An 18,966-nucleotide genomic window follows, 5' to 3' on the forward strand; every position below is an offset into this window, starting at 1 on the left:
AGTTAGGGACTAGAGCCAGACTGACAGAGTTCAAGGGCAAGTCCACCCCCAGGAACTGTGTGACCTTGGGCAAGACTCGTGATCTCTGTGGCTTCAGGGCCCACAGCCCTAACTTGAGAACGTATTAGCGCCTTCCTTAGAAGGTCATTGTGGAGACTCAATAACGTGCTGTGCTCAGTGCTTATGACAATCCTGACACAGAGCACGTGTTTCATGAAAGTTTCTTTTTTTTTCTTTCTCCTGTTTTGCTCCTTGATTTTTTTTTTTTTAAGACAGGCCCTCACTCTATCCCGGACTTATGATCCATGTGCCACCATCCCCAGTTCCAGAAATGTCTTTGGAAGATAGTAGATATCAGGCTGTGTGCTGGGTTTTCTGAACAACACTGCTGAGGGTTGCTATCTCTATTGCTATGGAAGGGAACGCTGATATTGAGAAAAATTGACAAGTCCAAGGCCACGTGGCTAGTCAATGGCACAGCCCAATCCAGGCCCAGCTGTGTATAAGTTCAAAATTCTCCTTTGTGCTGTATACCCCTCTGAAGAATTTTGAAAAGCCATACACCTTCCTGAGCATTTTTAAGTAGACAGCTAAGTCTTTTTTTTCTATTGTGAGTTGAATAATTGCAGAAAATGTGATTTTAGGAGTATTTTAAACATTGGCAGTTTAAAATAAAACTGTTATATCACCTTTTAAATACAATCAATAGAATTTAAGTGCTATTGTATACCCTCTAGAATCCACTAAAATGTGTGAACAAATTCTTAAAAATCCAAAACCTTAAGGTGGGAGCAGTGGTACATATCTGTAATCCCAGCTACTTGGGAAGTGAAGATAGAAGGATCACAGTCAGAGGCCAGCCAGGGAAAATGTTAGCAAGTCACCATCTCAAAAACAAGACAGGCATGGTGGTACACATTATAATCACAGCAACACAATTATCTAAAAAAACACTGAAAGCAAAAGAATTGAGTGCATGGCTCAATGGGTAAAGGGGTAGGGTGCTTGCCTAGCAAGTGCAAGGCCCTGAGTTTAAACCCCAGTTACCACCATCAAAAAAAAAAAAGAAAAAAACCCAAAACTTTACATTGTTCCTTTTTCTTCTTTAAGCCTATATTTTCACTACACTTACCTCAAATATTAAAAACGTTTTGATCATTTCTACATCTAATATAGAGATTTTTTTTCCTCCCTATAAATGTTTGACCATTAGAGTTTAAAATTCTCTTCTGGATTTAATTGTTGCTAATATTATTGTTGTTATTATTATTATTATTAAAACACAATTACATCTAATTCTAACTAGTGATTAAGAATGGAAAGTAAACTTTTAGAGGCCCTGATTCAAGGTCTCGGCCAGGTGCACCTCCCCCACCTACCAAGTGCTGTGTCTTGCTCAGTGCGGCTTGCTCAGTGCTCTCCTCCCAAGATGCAGGCTGGCTGAGGCGTGCCTTTTGTGCCTTTCTGTTCCAAGGTGGGGAAGGAGAAGCTAGGCCATGGCTATCTCCACAGATGATGTGACTTGAGTATGTAAAACATATGGGATGAGAGTTGGTTTTTTTAAAAACTGTGCGCTCAGCTCCTGGGACATCGCGCCCTGGTTGACCGCAGCTGTGCCACCAAGCCCTGCACTCTGGCTTTGCAGTAAGGGTCTGTGCGGGATGGCGGAGAGGGAAGAGCAGTGGTGCTCCCGTTTGCAGCATGATTCACTTGCTCTACCTAAAAACGAAGGCCGGGGCCTCCTTAGATGTTTGCCTTTGCCCACCTCTGTTGGTTGTTAGTGGAGAGTCCTCATGTTTCTTGAAGGAGGCCTGGAGAAAAGGCGAGGGGACCTGAGGCCGGCGTCTGGAATTCCCACGCCTCTAGGTGCCTGCGGGTGGGACAGAAGCTGCCTAACCCCACTTCTGCACTGCACCCTCTTCACCCCACTCCTGCAGTGCTCCCTTTTCACCCCATTTCTTCAGTACTCCCTCTTCACCCCACTCCTGCTGTGCTCCCTCTTCACCTATTTCTTCAGTGCTTGTTCTTCACCCCACTCCTGCAGTGCTCCCTCTTCACCCCATTTCTTCAGTGCTCACCTTTCACCTGGCTTTTGCTCTGTGCCAGACCTCAGTTCTCATGGGTCTGTCTTCTGGATCAAGCAGCTGTAGTTTCTGCTCCCCAGAGGGCTGGCTGTGAAAAGGAAGAGAAGACTTAGGGAGCTGGCTATTGTCCTCCCCTAGGCGTCCCAAGGATTCTCTGTGTGGTGACTGCCAGCCTCGCAGTTGATGCTCAGTGCATGTTGGCTGGAAGCTTTATCTGGGATTCCTCTCTCTTTCTCCCCTGCCCTTCTCCTTCTCTCCTTTCCCCTCTTCCTCTCTTCCTCTTCCTCCCCAGCTCCATCTTCTCCCTGTTTTTGTCTCCTACCTGCCATCCCTCCTTCCTCAGTCTTGCCTTGGTTTTGTCAGAAAGCTGGGGTGCTAGAGGCTGCCATGGTAAACACAGCTGTTGTTTTACTCTGTGCAGAGTGCTGTGAAGGTGCAGGGAGCCCTCCTCTGAGCCTCTCCCTGCTGTGCGCTTTCACAGATGTCTTTTAAAGTGAGGTCTGGGGTCTTCCTGGATTTGAGGGCTCTGCTCAGCTTTTATTGTGTGACCCACCCACTCCCCACTTAGATGTATTATTAAGAATCGCTGTGGTGGTCACTGAACAAGCCAAATGACAGCTGCATTGGCTTTGTTAGCAAGTGGGTTCTGGGAAGTGGAGATGTCTGATATTTCCCAAGAGGATAGACAGCAAGGATAGTGAGCAAGAAGGTGGAGGAGGAAGACTGAAAAGGGGCGCGATGACATAATGGAGAGGAAGGGAGGGCGTGCAAGGAGGAGGCAGCTATGGGTGGGCAGCTCTGCTTCCCACTCTCAATAAAAAACCCTCCTTCCAACATCAGAGAGGCCTTTCCTGAGCACCCACATCAATTAGCTCACTCCACACTCACTCTACCCCTACCCAACTCAGGTTTTCTTCATACACACACAAGAATTTTGACCCATACGAATAGGGTTCACTGTTGTATCTCCAGCCCCTGGGACATGTCTGATATGCAAGAGAGAGTTACTAAGTGTTTATTGAGTGATAATTAAATCACTGCCTCCAGTCTGAGAAGTGCACACACTCACAGCCCTGCACACACTCTTGGCAGTCTCTCCTCTGACCTCTCTGATTAGGGCACGTTTTCTTCTCCTCCTTACCCCTACCTCTGCCTGGTGGCTCCCACTCACCCTTCTAGTCCTGCCTGCCCCAGCATCCCCTGCTTTCTGAGTCTGCCTCCACCTCCCCGGGCTGACATGGTGCCCTTTGGTTGATTCTACTTGGCAGTGCCTTCTGAGCTCCACTACAGCACACACGCCTCATTGAGAGTTCTGCCCACCTACATGTCCCTCACACATCTGTGTGTGCTTGTCAAGGGCCCCAAGTTCAGAATTACTGAGGGTTCAGCCTCTTGGGTCAGTGACTGCTGGCCATGAGTACTTGCTCTGCCTCCAACTAGCTGTGTGACTTTAGACTAATTACTTAAACTTTCTGTGCCTGGGCTTCCTCATCTGTGCAATAGATGTGTCAAGATAATCAGTGATGAATTGGTTAAGTGTTTAATATTTGAGGCAGTCAGGGAAGAGGATAAGGGGGAGCCATGTAGCTTTCTGGGAATGAGCACCCCAAGTCTGAACTGTATCTCTGTAAGCCTTGTCCCCGGTGAGACTCAGGCTGTACTGTGATCTGGGACATTATTCAGTCAATATTCTAATGTGACACTGGGCATCCAGATAAGCCCTGCAGTAATTGTTCTTTGAATTCAGCCTCAGGAGGACGAGCTGAGACTGAACCAAGGCCAGGGAGGGACGCAAGGTGCCTGAGGGAGGACATCACTGTACCCCACAGGTCAGAGCCATGATGCCCCCTGCAGATCTTGGGCTTCTGTCACATAGCAGAGCCCTGTGTGAGTTGAGTCCAGACTCACCAACAGCTGGGGCTCAGATAGGAGGGTTCAGACTGAGCTCAAAGGTCCTGGCTTCACCAGGTATGGTGGTGCACACCTGTAATCCCAGCACTCAAGAGGTGGAGGCAGGAGGAGCATGAGTTCCAGGGGCCAACCTGGGCTCATAGTGAGATCCTTTCTCAAAAAAAAAAAAAGCAAATGCAAAAACAAAAAGATCTTGAGTATTGTCTGTCTCTGTCATTTGATAAGAAGGGGCTCTGGGCTGTGGAGAGTGGCTCAGGCAGATGGTGTATGTGAGGGGCAGCAGAAATCTGGACCCATGGTGGCATGAACGAGAGACTTCAGCTCAGGATCTCAGCTTCCTTTTCTGTGCATGCCTGGAACTGCCCCGGCTTGCTTATTTTCAAACACAATTCTTTAGGCAAGACAGTATCAGAAGTATAAGAAGGACGAAAGGAGTGAGGCCCAGACAGCATGGCCTCCCATGGTGTCCCCAGCTCACAGACGATAGTGATGGTGATGATGGCCCACGGGCAGGCGCTGAGGTCCTTCTACACCTAGTGTTCCCTGATTCAGTATCACTCTGTACAGCACGTTGTCTTTTCAAAGCATCAGGCTGAAACCACATGGAATTAACTAATATTTGACCGCTTCTTACTTTCAAAAATGGCACTTTAGTATTTCTGCTGAATAGGTTCATGTGTGGTTGTGGCCAAACATGCTCACTCAGAAGCCAGGTCACCAGGGTTCAGAGCCCAACTCTTCATCCTGTCCTCTGTGTGACACTGGGCAGGACACCCCACTTGCCTTGTGAGACTGGTTCCTGGGACGGCCCTGTGGGGGCTGGGAACACGGTAAGGGACACACAGTGCCGAAAGGCTCCCTTCCTCAGGATTCCGCAGATAAAGCCCAGCGACAAGGGAACCGTTCTCCTGCCTGGCCTGAGGAGGCCAGCAGTTCCAGTGTGGTTTTCCCACCATCCATCCAGTCCATCTTTCTGCCCAACTACCCTGTTTCTTCTTGTGGCAGGCAAGCCTTCACCTGGGTACAGGAATGATGCTGGAAAACCATGAGTGACATTCGGGCAGAGCACCAGAGGCTGTGTCCCCAGACACCTGCACGAGCCCTTCCGTTACAGGACCCATCATGGAATATGTCAGCCTGTATTAGCAGCCAGGCCCATCACATTAAGCTGCAGCTCAGAACTGGCAGTCCCCACTTTGTAATGCCACTTGATCCGCTGTCACGCTCCCTTACATGGCGCCACAACCATGGGAGCACTTGCAGACACCTGCAGCAAGGAAAGAGGCTCAGGGAAGAGTTTAGGAGGGGGCCAGGAAGATTTGCAATATTCTGCTTCTGCTGGGACCCCGGGGAGCCCACTTGGGTCTCTGGTGTCCCCGGGGGGGGCAGAGTGAGCAAGTTTTCAAAAGCTCCAGGTGGAAAGTTGCTTTGTAGCAAACTATAAAAAGTATGGCACAGCCGAGGTGTGATGGTTCACACCTGTAATCCCAGCTATCCAGGAGATGAGATCCAGAGGATGGTAGTTAGAGACCAACCTGAGGAAAAAAAAAAAATTAGCAAGACTCCATCTCCACCAACAAGCTGGGCATGGTGGTTCGTGTCTGTAACTCCAGCTGTATAGGAGGCATAGGTAAAAGTAGCTCAGTCTGAGGCCAGCCCCAGAAAAAACATGAGATTCTATCTGAAAAAATAACTAAAGAAAAAAGGGTTGAGTATGGCTTAAGTGGTAGAGCACCCGCCTGGCAAGTGTGAAGCCCTGAGTTCAAATCCTAGTAGCTCCCAAAAAATGCATGGCACATGTTTCTGAAAGCATGCAGAATTGCTGTCCTGTTCACGTATACTATGAAAACTTGTGACACATATGGAAGGTCCTTATCCACAGTACACCTGTGACTGCCATTGTCATTATTCCATTACTAGTGCTGTTTCGTGCATAAATCCCCCAGGCACTTGGCTGGTGTCACCTACAGCACACGTGTCACTTCCTCCTGTTGATGTTGGAGCTGTGGAGAGAACACGAACTTTGCAGTCGGGTAGATTCTGACATCAAGTCCTGCCTGTGTCTCTATAGATGGGGACTTCGCCACTCTGTGCCTGAGTTTTTGCTCTGTCACAGTACTCTGTCTCATGGAGTTTTTGAAAGAATTGTGTCTAAATATTGCCTGGCACAGCACAGATGCCCAATAAATTGGCACTCCATTTGGGGTTTTAGTATGAGATGGTGCAATTGCTGTCTGCCTCCCCTGCTAGGGTCAGCTGTGTTTGGCAGGACCTGCAGGTGGTGGTCAACAGTTGAGCCCCTGGATGTTGCTGGAAGAGCGAATAGAGGGGACAGATCACCCCAACAGAGCCCCGCAAACACCCTTGAGGTAATGAGGCACAGCGAGTTTGGTTGCTGTTTCTCAGGAGCAGTTCACAAGTGTCACCCAGCCTATTTGTCAGTGGTGACCCATGTTCATTGCCCAGGTCTCCCTGCTCCTAGTATCCCAGGTGCATGCTGCCCATAGCTGGCCTGTAGGAATGGAAGCTTCCCTCCCTGGGCCCTCACCTTTCCTGGTGTCCAGTGAAGCCCCAATGTCCAGTGAAGCCCCAACTCATCCCACATCCACGTGGCAGGCCATCACTGGCTCCCAGGGTACCCAGCATCACAGCCATCTAGAACCCCAGGTTTGCTTTAATCATTCGTGTGATTTAAAAACATCCTCCATGGGAGCTGCACTCCAAGACTGAGCTGGGAGAACTCCATTTTCTGCACTGTTGTAAGGTTGAGGTGACTGCACCTGATTCAACACAGCCTCTGTCTTCAGTGGCTCCTCACCACCTGGCTTGAAGGGAGCACAGAAACTGAAGTCCCAATCCACCCCCCAGTATCAATCAAGTTAATCAAGGCTTGATTACAGGAGAGGATTTCCTTGGGGCAGGGTCCCTTTTTGGTCTGCCTTCCTTGTTTTTATTGAGGACCACACCTGTGTCCTATGGTTTCATTCGGTTGGGTTTTTTAAAGTCTGTACTCTCGCAGGCATTCATGTTGTCTCTTGCTTTCTGTAGAGCCAGTTCATCCAGAATTCACACAGAATCAGAAGTGATGTGTCTCTTTGTTCATATTTTCCAGAGAGCGGGGAGGCAGAGGATAGGGGGGAGAGAGAGAGAGAGGTGCATGTCTAAGAAATTATTACTGCCTGATTCTCTGGCCTGCCAAGAAGAAAACACTTGCTGGCATTTACTCTTAGAAAGGTCATTTGATAAACACTTACTGGGCACCTTTCATACATCGTTGGGTGACCATATCATCTGTTATCCCAACCGGGACAGTTTTGAATGGGAAAGTGACCTCTCCCTGGTCAGTGCTCCAAGACAGCAGAAATAAAGATTTTCTCAGGTCAACCAGGACATAATGGACGTGCTACACATTAACAGTTGAGTCAGGGCCACTGGACTGTCAAGTGATAAATTTTCCCAAAGTGCCTTTAAAGATTAAGGACAAAACCAGGAGGTGAAAAGATGTGAAGGATACATTGAGATTAAAGTTGAACAAGATGTTTCTAAAATTTTCCCACAACTTCCTTTTAAAAAAAACAGAGTTTTCCTGTTTTTAAAAAAAAAGCAACAGGAACAATGGCTCTGGAAAGTACTGTCCTCACACTGGCATCTAAGTTCCCCAGAGATGAGGCCACCTCGAGGGGCCCAGGGTAAAGGTTAGAATTTATAAGAAAATGGAATTTCCCACCAAGGCCAGGATGGGTGCTGCTACAAGGACCAAAAGGAGCAGCAACAGTGTGTGGTTTCTAATTAATGCATCTGTAATGTGGTTGTGGTAATAAAGACAAACACACACACACTCCTTTCCTAGGGAAGAGATTTGGTTCTAAAGCGATTTGTTCTCTTGCATCCTAGGTGCCTGTCCTAAGACCCATGGACCTGATGGTGGAGGCCACCCCACGAAGAGTGTTCGCCAACGCACACACATACCACATCAACTCCATATCCGTCAACAGCGACTATGAAACCTACATGTCTGCTGATGACCTGAGGATTAACCTATGGAACTTTGAAATAACCAATCAGAGTTTTAGTATCCTTTCCTTACAGCCAATAATCAATTGGCCTGAATCAAGCGTATCCAGGTAGGAGTGGACTTGGGGGCGAGGGGATGGGGAGTGGAATAGAAAGGAATAATCACAACCACAACACCTGGCACTTTGGAGCAGTTGTCCCTTTTAAAATGTGTTGGCATCAGTGAGACTATTTCATCCTGACAATAAAGTTGGAAAGGCATTGAATGGCAAGTTGTGAGCCAGGACTAGCTTTGCATTGGAACTCTGAATCAATTCAGATTCAGGCCTTTTATTGAGTTCAAAGCACTTGCAAGAGGAACTCTTAAGTGAAGTATCTCTTTTTTATGGCTCTATTAGAGTGTCAAACACACACTGAAAAATGCATACCATGATTACGTAGTTCAGTGAAATTTCACAGATTGAACACGTAAAAACCTTTCCCAGCAGTGTTCAAGCCCTCTTCGTTCTCCTTACTGCTTCCACCTCTCAAGGGCATATTTGATATAGTGACCCTATTATATAAACATTATTGTCTCCCATTTACCTAAAATTTAGCAAAGTCAAGAAAATTCCTGCATGAGTGTCTAGAACAATATTCTCACCCCACTGTGTTGATTCTGTCATTAATGATAAAAATGGGTCATTTATTCAATGCCTGTCATGTGCGTCATCCTTCCTGAAACCTGGCCCTCCACTCTGATTCCTGAGTTGGTTCATGGGTTCACCCTTCAGGCAGGTGAGCAACTGTCCTACACATCAATATTAATTCCAGCTCCCTCCTCCACAAAACCCTGTCTATCCATGAGTCCTGTCAGTGTTTCCTCTAAAATATACCTCAGTTCAACTCAGATTTTTCCATCCTTACTCTTACCAAACCACACCAGTATCAGCCAGTGCTGTCTGATGTGTGGCTACAGTACCCTCCTTTCTGGTCCCTTTCCCCACTCTCCTGCACAATACGTGCCCACATTTCAGTCAGAGTGGGCCTTTCAACATGGAATCCATATGTTGTTCTTCCCTGCTGAAAACACTCTCAGCTTCCCATGGAAGTAAAATAAAATCCAAGTTATTCACCTTGGCCACATCACCTGGGTCCTGCTCCACTCTGTGGCACTTACCATGTCACTCTTCCATAATTCACTCTGCTTTAGCTAACTAACCCTGCTTAAATCTGCTCCTGCTTAAACCTTGTTCTTCCATTCTTTTTACCTGCTGCTCCTTCCTTCTTCGGTGCTCTAGCCCCAGAGCTCACAAGGCAAGCTACAAATCATTACTCAGCCTCGATCGAATGCCATCTCCGTAGAGGCACTCTGTCCCACTAACTCCCAAGTGACCACCAGAATTGTATTCCTATTATCTTCATAGCACTATCTAAAGGTGTTTGAGTGTGGATGTTTGGTTTCCCCATAATAGAATGTAAATTCTATGCAATTAGGGAGTTTGAATGCTCCGTTACTGTATTCCAGTGTGTAGAGCACACTGCATACAGAAAGCTAGTTGCACATGTCAAGTTTAAGTAGGACATCAGAGGACAGATAGCCAGTAGCCAGCTGATTACGAAATCTAACCTGGGAATGTAACTTTAAGAGTTAAAGGAAAGCTCTGAATGTCCTGATGCAAAATGGATCTTACAGTGGCTCAAACACAAAAAATGATTATTTCTTTTACAAATTCCAGCGTTGGATTGGAGATCCACATCGGCAGGTATCAACATCCAATGAGTAATTCAGAGCCTCAGACCTCTTTCACCTTACAGTTTCCCTGTGTCACCATGCTTATCCATAGGGGAGGTCATGGAGGACCCACATGGAGATTCCTATTAGCCAGGATCTAAAATAGCATGCATTCCATTGGCTACAACTCAGCCATGTGAGCACCTCTAACCACAAGGTAGGCAGGGAAATATATTCTAGCTGTGTCCTAAGGAAGAAAGACCTGGTTTGGGGCCACAGCATGCTAGCTTCCACCACAGACATGCCTACAGGCTTTTTAGGGGAGGCATCTTTAATTAAGCACTGGCACTTCTGAGATATATTTGTAGACACCAAGAACCGACCAAGCCCATGACGGGCATCTTTTGTCAGTAACAGAACAGATGCCACATACTGTCTAGGCCTGGGAGAACCTGCCTACAGCTTTTTCCTGGCAGTGCAGCTGCTAATAGAATGAGTGTGGGTAGTGGTTCCCTTTCCCACTCAAATCTATTCCAAGAGCCAGAAATCTGCCAGGCTCAGCTGGCTGTCACTCTGAGCTTCTGCTTCCCCAGCCTAGGTGGCATGTTTTCCGAATTTTGCCTCCAGGCCCTCAAGGGGGAGGGAAGTTTCTTAGGCTTTTTGGGAGACAGATGCCTTGGGGAGAATGCAAAAGTGGAAATATTAATAGTGCAGTTTAGGTTATATTCCGCAGATGTGTGACAGCCTGCCAGATGCTGGCATACAAATGAGACCGTACCATTCACCCTGAAAGCAACCATATGTAAAATAATCATTGTCATCACGAGGGTGATGATAACTGATATCTATATAGTTCCTTTCAACCAGACTGCCCTAAGCACTAAGCCTGTACAAACTGGAACCCTTTTGCCTCTCATCACTGAAGTATAGCCACCTCTGGGATTTTTCAAAACAGCCATGGAAAAATACCAATCACCAGACATGTCTTAAATCATATGTTGTTAGCACTTGAATAGGTTGTTTAGAACCTATTTCAATTATGCTTCTTATGCTCCAAAGAGGCAGAAGGAGCATGAGTTGGAACAGAGTAATATGAGTTCCCCAAAGTATGATTTGGGTACCACTGGGGTGGAAGATAAGGTGCTATAAGGAAAATGTGGACTTTTTTCCATAATTGTGTATCTAAGATAACAAATGATAGAACATTACTATCATATCAGTCCTGTCACAGGAAAGGGCAAAAATTCAACCATGCAGACTTCCATAAAAAATGCATTTAAATTACAAATTATATGTAAAGTATGAAGTCAATAGCAATACATGTGGTCTGGGGGTAGAAAGAAACCATGCCTCTCAGGGGCTGGCATTTAGTGCAACATTGGCATCATGGCTGAAGCTCAGGCTTTAGAGTCCAGTAAGCATAGAGTTCTCACCCAGTTCTACCACTTTCTGGCTGCATAAGTTTTCACAGGTTCCTTAATTTATCCCAGACTCTAGTTCATCATCTGTAGAGAGGAGCTGTATCAGAAAGGACTGTAATAATTACACACACACACACACACAGTGCTTAGGCAATACCTGCTAAGTAAACCATCAAAAAACAGGGACCAGTCCAACCATGGCTACTGTTGAATGACAAGGTAACTAAAGAAGGCCACTGTCAGAATGGTGGTTCTATTCTGTTGAATTCACTATCTGATCATCTACTCAATTCTAGACTTCTCCTTTGGCTCTGCAGGTGGGTAAGCTGTAAGATGTTTTCATGCCCTTGTTACCACAGATTTTCAGGATCTCTAAGGTCCAGGGCCTTGTGGATCAGAGCACCGGATCAGAGCAAGATATGCCTAAAGTTTATGGCACCTGGCCATAAGACCTTTCCTTCCATCCCTGTCCTTTTGAACTCTGGTCTTCATGCATCAGGATCATGATAAACCATATCTGGATTAGTACTTTTCTTTGGCAAGAGGCTGCCCTTGCTCTTCAATAAATGAAAGCTGCTCTTAAAATATTACTTCTTTATGAAAACTATGATACCCAGCATCCTTTGACCATTTTTCTTGGTACTAAGAACGAGTTGATCTGGGTTCTTACCTAGTCTAACATGGGATCTATTAAATAGATCCATAATAGGAAAATATGCAGGCACACTATGGGCTGAGCACCCTTAGGGAGCCAGGCACTGTACTAAGCCTGAGAATCCAGAAGTGAAAAGAAACAAATTTTCTGCTTTCAGAATGACACTCATCAAATAACCACACAACTGAATATAATTATAAGCAGATACATTCTGTGAGGGAAGGGAATATAGTTCTGTGAATGAATTTATTTTTAAGCCATCTTTTAGACTAGGGAATAAAAGAGGTTTTGCTGATGAACTGATTATTGAGAAACAAAAGGGGAAAAGTATGAGCTAACTTGGCGGAAGAGATGTTAAGAGATTTGCCTAGTATGTACAAAGCTCCTGTGCCAGGAGGGAGCAAGACTTCTTTTTTTAATAAAATTTTATTAGGATATATTCATGATATGGGGGGGTTCATAGTGACAATTCCACTTAGACTTACATTGTACATTATTTACATTGCCCCCATCATCTCTCCTCCACAGCCCCCTCCCCACCCTACTTAAAGCAATTGCAAGAGGCTTTCTAGTTCTGTCTCATACAGATATATGAAGTCCATCTGCCATCACCTAAATCTCCTTAGTTTACCCTCCTTCCTCTTACTATTCCCCCCCACACACACACTGTGCCTATTTTACAGTCCCGGTTTTCATAATTAATAAAGAGCATGACTTCTTAGAGGAACTCTAAAAAAGCCATTGTCACTGGAACCCAGAGAGGAAGGTAGAGCATGATATATGCAAGGCTGCAAGATTAGCAGAAGTCATACCTTGTGGAAGTTCAGTCCGTGGGCAGGAGACAGGGTTTCTCTGAAAGAAACCAGCTGGACTCCATGGGCACTTGACCTTTGACCTTGGTCTTAGCACCCCTGTGTGTCAGCTTAACTGGTCAGCTGTGCTGAAGCCATCTTGGATTTGATTCCCATATCAAGGGGTCACACAGGCTTGCACTGTTGGTTTCCTGCTTCATCTTCTTGGGTGTTTCTTGGTACCATGGACAGCTGCCTGCCTTTTACTACAGGGAGATTCTGCCAGGCAGGTTTAGGGGAAAGCTGTGGAGCCTGGTACTCATTTCTGTCCCTGTTGCTTCAGTGGCTTTCATCCTGCAGGAAATCAAATGTGCAAATCCATTTCAGACTGGCATTTAATGTAATAAGAGCATCCTTTTCTTCACCCATCCCCAGTGCTGGAGATGGAACCAGGGCCTCACTCCTGTCCCCAGCCCCTTAAAACTATCCCTTCTTATGACACCCAGTATGTAGCCTGTGTGTAAGGGCAGTCCCCTCCCTCCATATTAAAAGTAACTTGTCCGTGTGGATGCTAACCCTCCATTCTTTTTGGTGGTACTGGGGACTTGAACTCAGGACCTCTTCTTGCTAGTCAAGTACTCTACTACTTGAGCCACACATCTAGTCCAGAACCCTCCGTTTCTGAGGACAGCCTGGGGCTTTATGTGACTTCATTTTCTCCTCCCAGGAGAGAAAGCCCTTCAGGCTTATGTTTTCATAGGATAAGGTAGGAATTCAACCTTGTAGACTTCTACTGGTCAGGTGCCCTGAATTTGAGTGGCACCAGTAATCTGTGTAACCTTGACAGTTTTTTAACATCTCTCTCACCCCCAATTTCTTCATCAGTTAATAGAGATAATTAATTCAGTGATGTATCTTATGAGATTTTTGTGAGGATTAAATGAGGTGATCTGTAAAATAAGAGTCCCCAGCACAGGATGAAGGTCCAATATTGTGTGCAGCATTTCTGCAGCCCACTTTTCATCCTACAACATTGCTCAGATACATTTCTTGCCTAAGAAAACCACAGGCTAAAGAATTGGCTCTATACAGGCTTGGCAACTTAGTCTGTTGGGCTTTCGAGCCTCCTGTGAGTTTCTGCATTTAAAAGCATGCCCAGAGAAAACCACTGGGTCACATGAGTGAGTTAAAGCAAATGCCATGAACATTTCCTAAGCATTTACTATATGCACTGGAGATGACGTGAAGATAACACTGCATCTATGATGTCATGGCCCTGAAATCTGGGGGATCCATGGATCAGTCAGACTTCAGCCAGAAAAGCAGATCCAGAGGGGTATGTGTGGAGAGAGAAAGAGAATGAGAAGGAGAAGAGGAGAGTGACTGACCTACTCCCATGAGTTGCCCTTGCAGTTGTGTGGCTGGGAAAGCAAGTACAAAGTCTGTAGATCAGGGAGTCAAGAAAGGGCCTCCACCTGCGGAGGTCAGGAAGGAAGATTTAGGGTGAACAGACAGCAACTGCAGTCCCAACATCCCTGAAGGAAAGCCTGAGTCAATTACTAAATGACTTCCAACTAATTAAGTCAGGCCCACCTGGAATAGGCTCTCCTGCTTTTTTGGTGGTATTGGGAGTTAAAACTCCAGGCCTTGTGATTTCTAGGCAGGCACTGTACCACTTGAGCCATCAAACAGCCCTAGATTCCCTTTTGATTAACTTAGAGTCAGCTGATTAGGGCCTGTAATCATATCTGCAAAATCCCTCCATGATAACTGGAAGAGGGTGTATGCTGCAAAATGGTCACTTGTTCCTTTTTGTCTCCCAGCTCAATAGGGAGAATTTCCCACCTAACCTGAAACGTAATAGAAAGGGAATTGTAAGGGATACAGCTCAGCCTTACAAAGCTACAATTATCACAAAGCCATCAAAGTTAGGGTAGAAAAGGAGACATCCTAGGGAAGATGGATGGTTTGAACCCGTAATTAAGTGCCAAGTAAGTTGCACAAACCAATTAGTGGAGTTTTCTTCCTCTTTATGTTAACAGGTTCAAATTTACTCAAGATTGTATAACTAGCCACAGAATTTGGAATTAAAAATCTAGTGCTCTCTTATCCAAGTAACAACAAAGTCTACTATATTCTGCCATGTCAATTTCATCAGATATGTAATGTGTGGCAAACTATCTTATAGGAGCAGGAAAGAGTCTATGGATGGGCCCTTAAAGTGCCTCGTGGTCATAACAGGTGTCAAAACCCACTCTTCTGAAGCACACTGCATGTTTAATATGGCATTATGCATCTCTTTATCAGTCCCCTCTGACTGAGCCTCAGAGTTGGCAAACACTCCATGAATATTTGCACATTGGCTTTTTTTAAGCTCTTAAGAGATGGCTATTCCTCAGAGTCCTCTTTGGAGATCTCCCATGTCATATCAAATAACATGTCCTTTCAGCTGATGACATCTGGATGCTTTGTAATCATTGCTTAATATCCAAGGATTAAATTCAGACCCTGAAAGGGAGAAAAAACAGCTCGAAGGAACTCATGTCCCCTCAAAAGGAACCCAACCCTAACACTTACTGTTAAAGGCCAAGACATGACAATTTTCCACCTTCAGAACTTGGCTGAATTTAAGTGGAATGTGAGATGCCTCAGCTGCTTTTGAACTTGGGTGACCTTACCCAGGCAGTCATAAGGTTCCACTCTGCAGCTTGGCCAATCTCACTACAGTCAGCCCAGCAGACTGTCTTTGACTGGCTTAAACAGAACTTATGGAAGAAAAGCTTGTCCATATCAGCAAAATCAGAGACAATGAGTCAGAGGCTGTGAAGACAACCACCTACAAAGGCCCACAAAGCCAATGTGTATAAACACTAGCCTTAGAGCTGCAAATGCTTTCTTCAGAAAACAGGATTCTGTCGAATAGAAAAACAATTCAACAAATTATTTTTTCCCCATTTTCTATCTTCTTTTTTTTTTTTGTGGTGGTACTGGAGTTTGAACTCAGAGCCTCACGCTAGGCAGGCACTCTATCACTTGAGCCACTCTACTAGCCCTCTCCATTATCTTTTTGATCATTAAAAGTCTTAGAGGCTGTTGATAGAATTCTGTTCATTTAAAATCAAAGAAATTGAATCCCAGAGAGAGAGAACAACTTTCCCAAGTTCTCTCACCTAAAGAGAGATGGAATAAAGCTGAGCCCCAGTCTCCCAGACCCATTTTGCTATACTCATAATATCAAGATTAAGGTAACAATATTGTTATCTTGAATTTATCCATAGAGAAGAAGTTCCTGTCTCTAACTCTCTCATGGGTAATGCTAAGGCAGAAAACCTTCTCTTTTTTAATGTTTATTATTTTCTTTGTTTGATAGTGTGTATTCATTATAGAGATTTTGGAAAAATGAAATAAAATCACCAATAATCCCATCACTGATTTTGCTGTATATGCAGTATTAGCATTACAACTGTAACTGCTTGCTAGCTTATTCAACCACATTGATTGAGAAAAAGACAAAGGAATAAAAGCCAAAAAATTTGAACTCTTGATTTATCTTTTCTCTATTCAAGACACAAACACACATACACCCCCTACACAGAGACATGTGTACTCTCTCTGCCCCCTGCTTTATTTTCCTGCTTAGCAGTTATCACCATCTAACACACTATGCGTTACACTTATTTACATCATTTTTTCACCATGTTCTCTGTAAAATAGAGTCTCCACAGGTAAGGGGCTTTTTTGGCCTGCTTTGATCACTGCTGCATACCCTGTACCCACAAGAGGGCTGGCAGATTATAGATTCTTTGGGAACATGTACAGAGAACTTGAGGGAATAAATGAATGAATGGACTCCCATTACTAAAGAGTAACTTACAGGCTGACTTTAGAATCTAATCTCCCTACATGATACAGCTGTGTTTCCTTCCCACCTATTGCTCCGGTGATATTTTTTTAGTGTGGCTATGATTACACTATAGTATATATTTTATGCCTAAATTTCCTCACCTAAAATAATTTATATATAATAATCATTAAAATGTCTTAAGTCTTTTTCCATCCTAAAATACTAAACTTTGCTAAAAGAAAATGTGAGAATGACACTGATAATCGAAAAACCCACCCTGATAGAACTATCACTAATATTCCAGTGTCTTATCTTTTAGCTCAGCATTTTCAGTTTATAAATTTAAATTGAATCATGATCATACTAGACTTAAGAGTTTTGTATCTAGTGGTTTTGTCAGCTTTGGAAATTTCACTACAAAAACAACTGAATGAAATAAATTTCACTTAATCACTTCCTATCTTTGTATTTTAAGTTGCTGTCAGTCTTATTCTTTGATAGTGTAGAAGACCCCTTGGTAGAAAACTTGGATTCTCTAAGCTTGGATTTAGGAAATGACTTTCGAACAGCCTCACTCTCCCCTCATCCCTCCACATCCCCTCCCATCCTCTCCACTCCCTCATCCCACCCCGATACAATTTATGGCTCTGGCCGCTTATTTGTTTGAAGCAGATCCCTGAAGGGGTGACCTCCCAGTGTCTTCAATTATTATTTTAAATGATGCCTTAGGCTACTGCCTGGCACAGCAGTACCCTCACCTTCCTGCCTTCTGCCTTCTAAGCATGGAGCTCAGCTGCCAAGCTGGCTGTGCCCCCTCCTGTTCTCAGAGCTGCCTCCAGAGTCCCAGCAGAGAGCCAGATTAACCCCTTTTGTTGGTGGAGGTAATTTGCCTGGGTTTAGCATTAATAAAGAACGCTGTAAGCAGTAGGGGTCAGAAAGAACAGATCTGTCAAGCCCCAGGGTTAATTTAGTAGCAATCTGTTGGCTGTCTAGGTTGTGTATTAGCTGTGAACCCAATGCTACCTTTAGCTTTTGCCATTTAGTTCTTTGGGACAACAGGGAAGTAATTTGGATAGAAAGTGCTAAAGGATAAAGAGGAGAAAATGGACTGTCATAATGCATCATTCTATCTCCCAGGTAATACAGGAAGCCATGCAGCCTCAGCACCTTTCTCCTTCCTTCCCAGCACCAAAGGGAAAACTGCACACTCTGAAACCATGGCTCTCCCTTTGGAGCAGCAGGAGGGGAATGGCCTGGGTTTCTAGGACATGCAGTGTGAAGTTTCCTCCCATCTTCTGATAAGTCAGTGAATTTTTGGCATCTAGGCTTGCTTTTGCATGTTTCTAGAATTCAGCAAGTCCTCCATTAGAAACTAAGCCAAGAAATTTCTCATCAAGTTTTTGTTCCAACTTCTAGTTCAAAAAAATCTATTATATGATAGAACATAAAAAAAAATTCTGTTCTTCTGTTCTGGAAAATACCACCTCCCAAGTAGGTAGTGAGTTAAGAGGGCATGGGCCTAAAGCACAGAGCTGGTGCTGTCCTCTTGGGTTAGCCGGGTGTCATTTCAGTATAGCCAGTTGGTCACACTCAGAAAGATGGCCTGGTGAGGCTGCTCCTCACAGGAGGCAACAGTGTGGAGCTGCACAAACCTGGGTTCAAATATCTGCTCTGACCTCTATGAGTCATATGACCTGAAGTACTTATCTTACTCGCTTTGCTCAGCTGTAAAATGGAGCTCTTCATAGTACTGACCTCATGAACCTGCAATGAGGGGAAGTCAGACAACACGTGCAGAGTGCTTTGCGTGGAACTTGCCCAGCATTTGGTAGATATCAGCTGCTAGTTATTACCTTCCTCTTTGCCTCAATCATCATGGTTATTGAAGAGTGACAGAATCATTGTTTATCCCCCAACTCCCCAAAGAGTCAAACTCGATAAGCAGATAGTCAGAAGGGAGACTCAGACCTGGAAGGAAAGAAGTAGAGAGGTAGGGATGAGGAGTGGGAGGGGCAGGCTTACAATTCCAGTTTGGGTGGAAGGACGGAGCCAGAAACAGTAGCACTGAGCAGAATCCATGGGCACTTTTCCATGAATGTGTCCTTGATGGTGGGGGATGTTCCTGGCATTATAGATATGCTCAGGCACTTTATTTTCACATGTTCTGGCTGTGGGGCTTTATTTTTAGGTAGGAAAAAATAACTGTGGCTGTTGCACCTCCCTCTCCCACACAGTGAAGATGCCTTGCAGTTCAGCTTGTTTTAGCGCTATCCTGATAGAGGTTGAGAAAGCTGACACCAGATTTTCTTCCCCTATTTTGGGAAATAAAAAACATGCTCACTGGCACCATAGGGTATCAGGCTCTTTTGGAGGATGAGGAAATCTGACAACGGCTGACCACTAACCTCTGCTCACCCCACCCCATGCTGTGGCCAAGGAGCCCATGGCACAGGTCAGCAGCTGGAGAGGACATCAGAGCTGCACACTGCAGCCTCCTCCTGCTCCCCAGGGCATGTGCCAACTGCAGTAATA

The 18,966-nt window shown here is 45.0% G+C and overlaps 1 protein-coding gene across 10 annotated transcripts in view; it reads left to right on the forward strand.

Annotated features, from left to right (window-relative positions):
• The window catches only part of Ppp2r2b (protein phosphatase 2 regulatory subunit Bbeta), a 425,683-nt gene that overhangs the window by 363,472 nt on the left and 43,245 nt on the right, over positions 1 to 18,966 (forward strand). For all 10 annotated transcript variants that reach the window (XM_074076719.1, XM_074076717.1, XM_074076721.1 and 7 more), the window contains one exon: positions 7,890 to 8,067. In XM_074076719.1, coding sequence (XP_073932820.1) covers positions 7,890 to 8,067 — 178 coding nt within the window. The remainder of the gene's footprint in view (positions 1 to 7,889; positions 8,068 to 18,966) is intronic.

The sequence above is a fragment of the Castor canadensis genome, chromosome 6, assembly GCF_047511655.1.
Source record: "Castor canadensis chromosome 6, mCasCan1.hap1v2, whole genome shotgun sequence".
Taxonomy (NCBI): domain Eukaryota; kingdom Metazoa; phylum Chordata; class Mammalia; order Rodentia; family Castoridae; genus Castor; species Castor canadensis.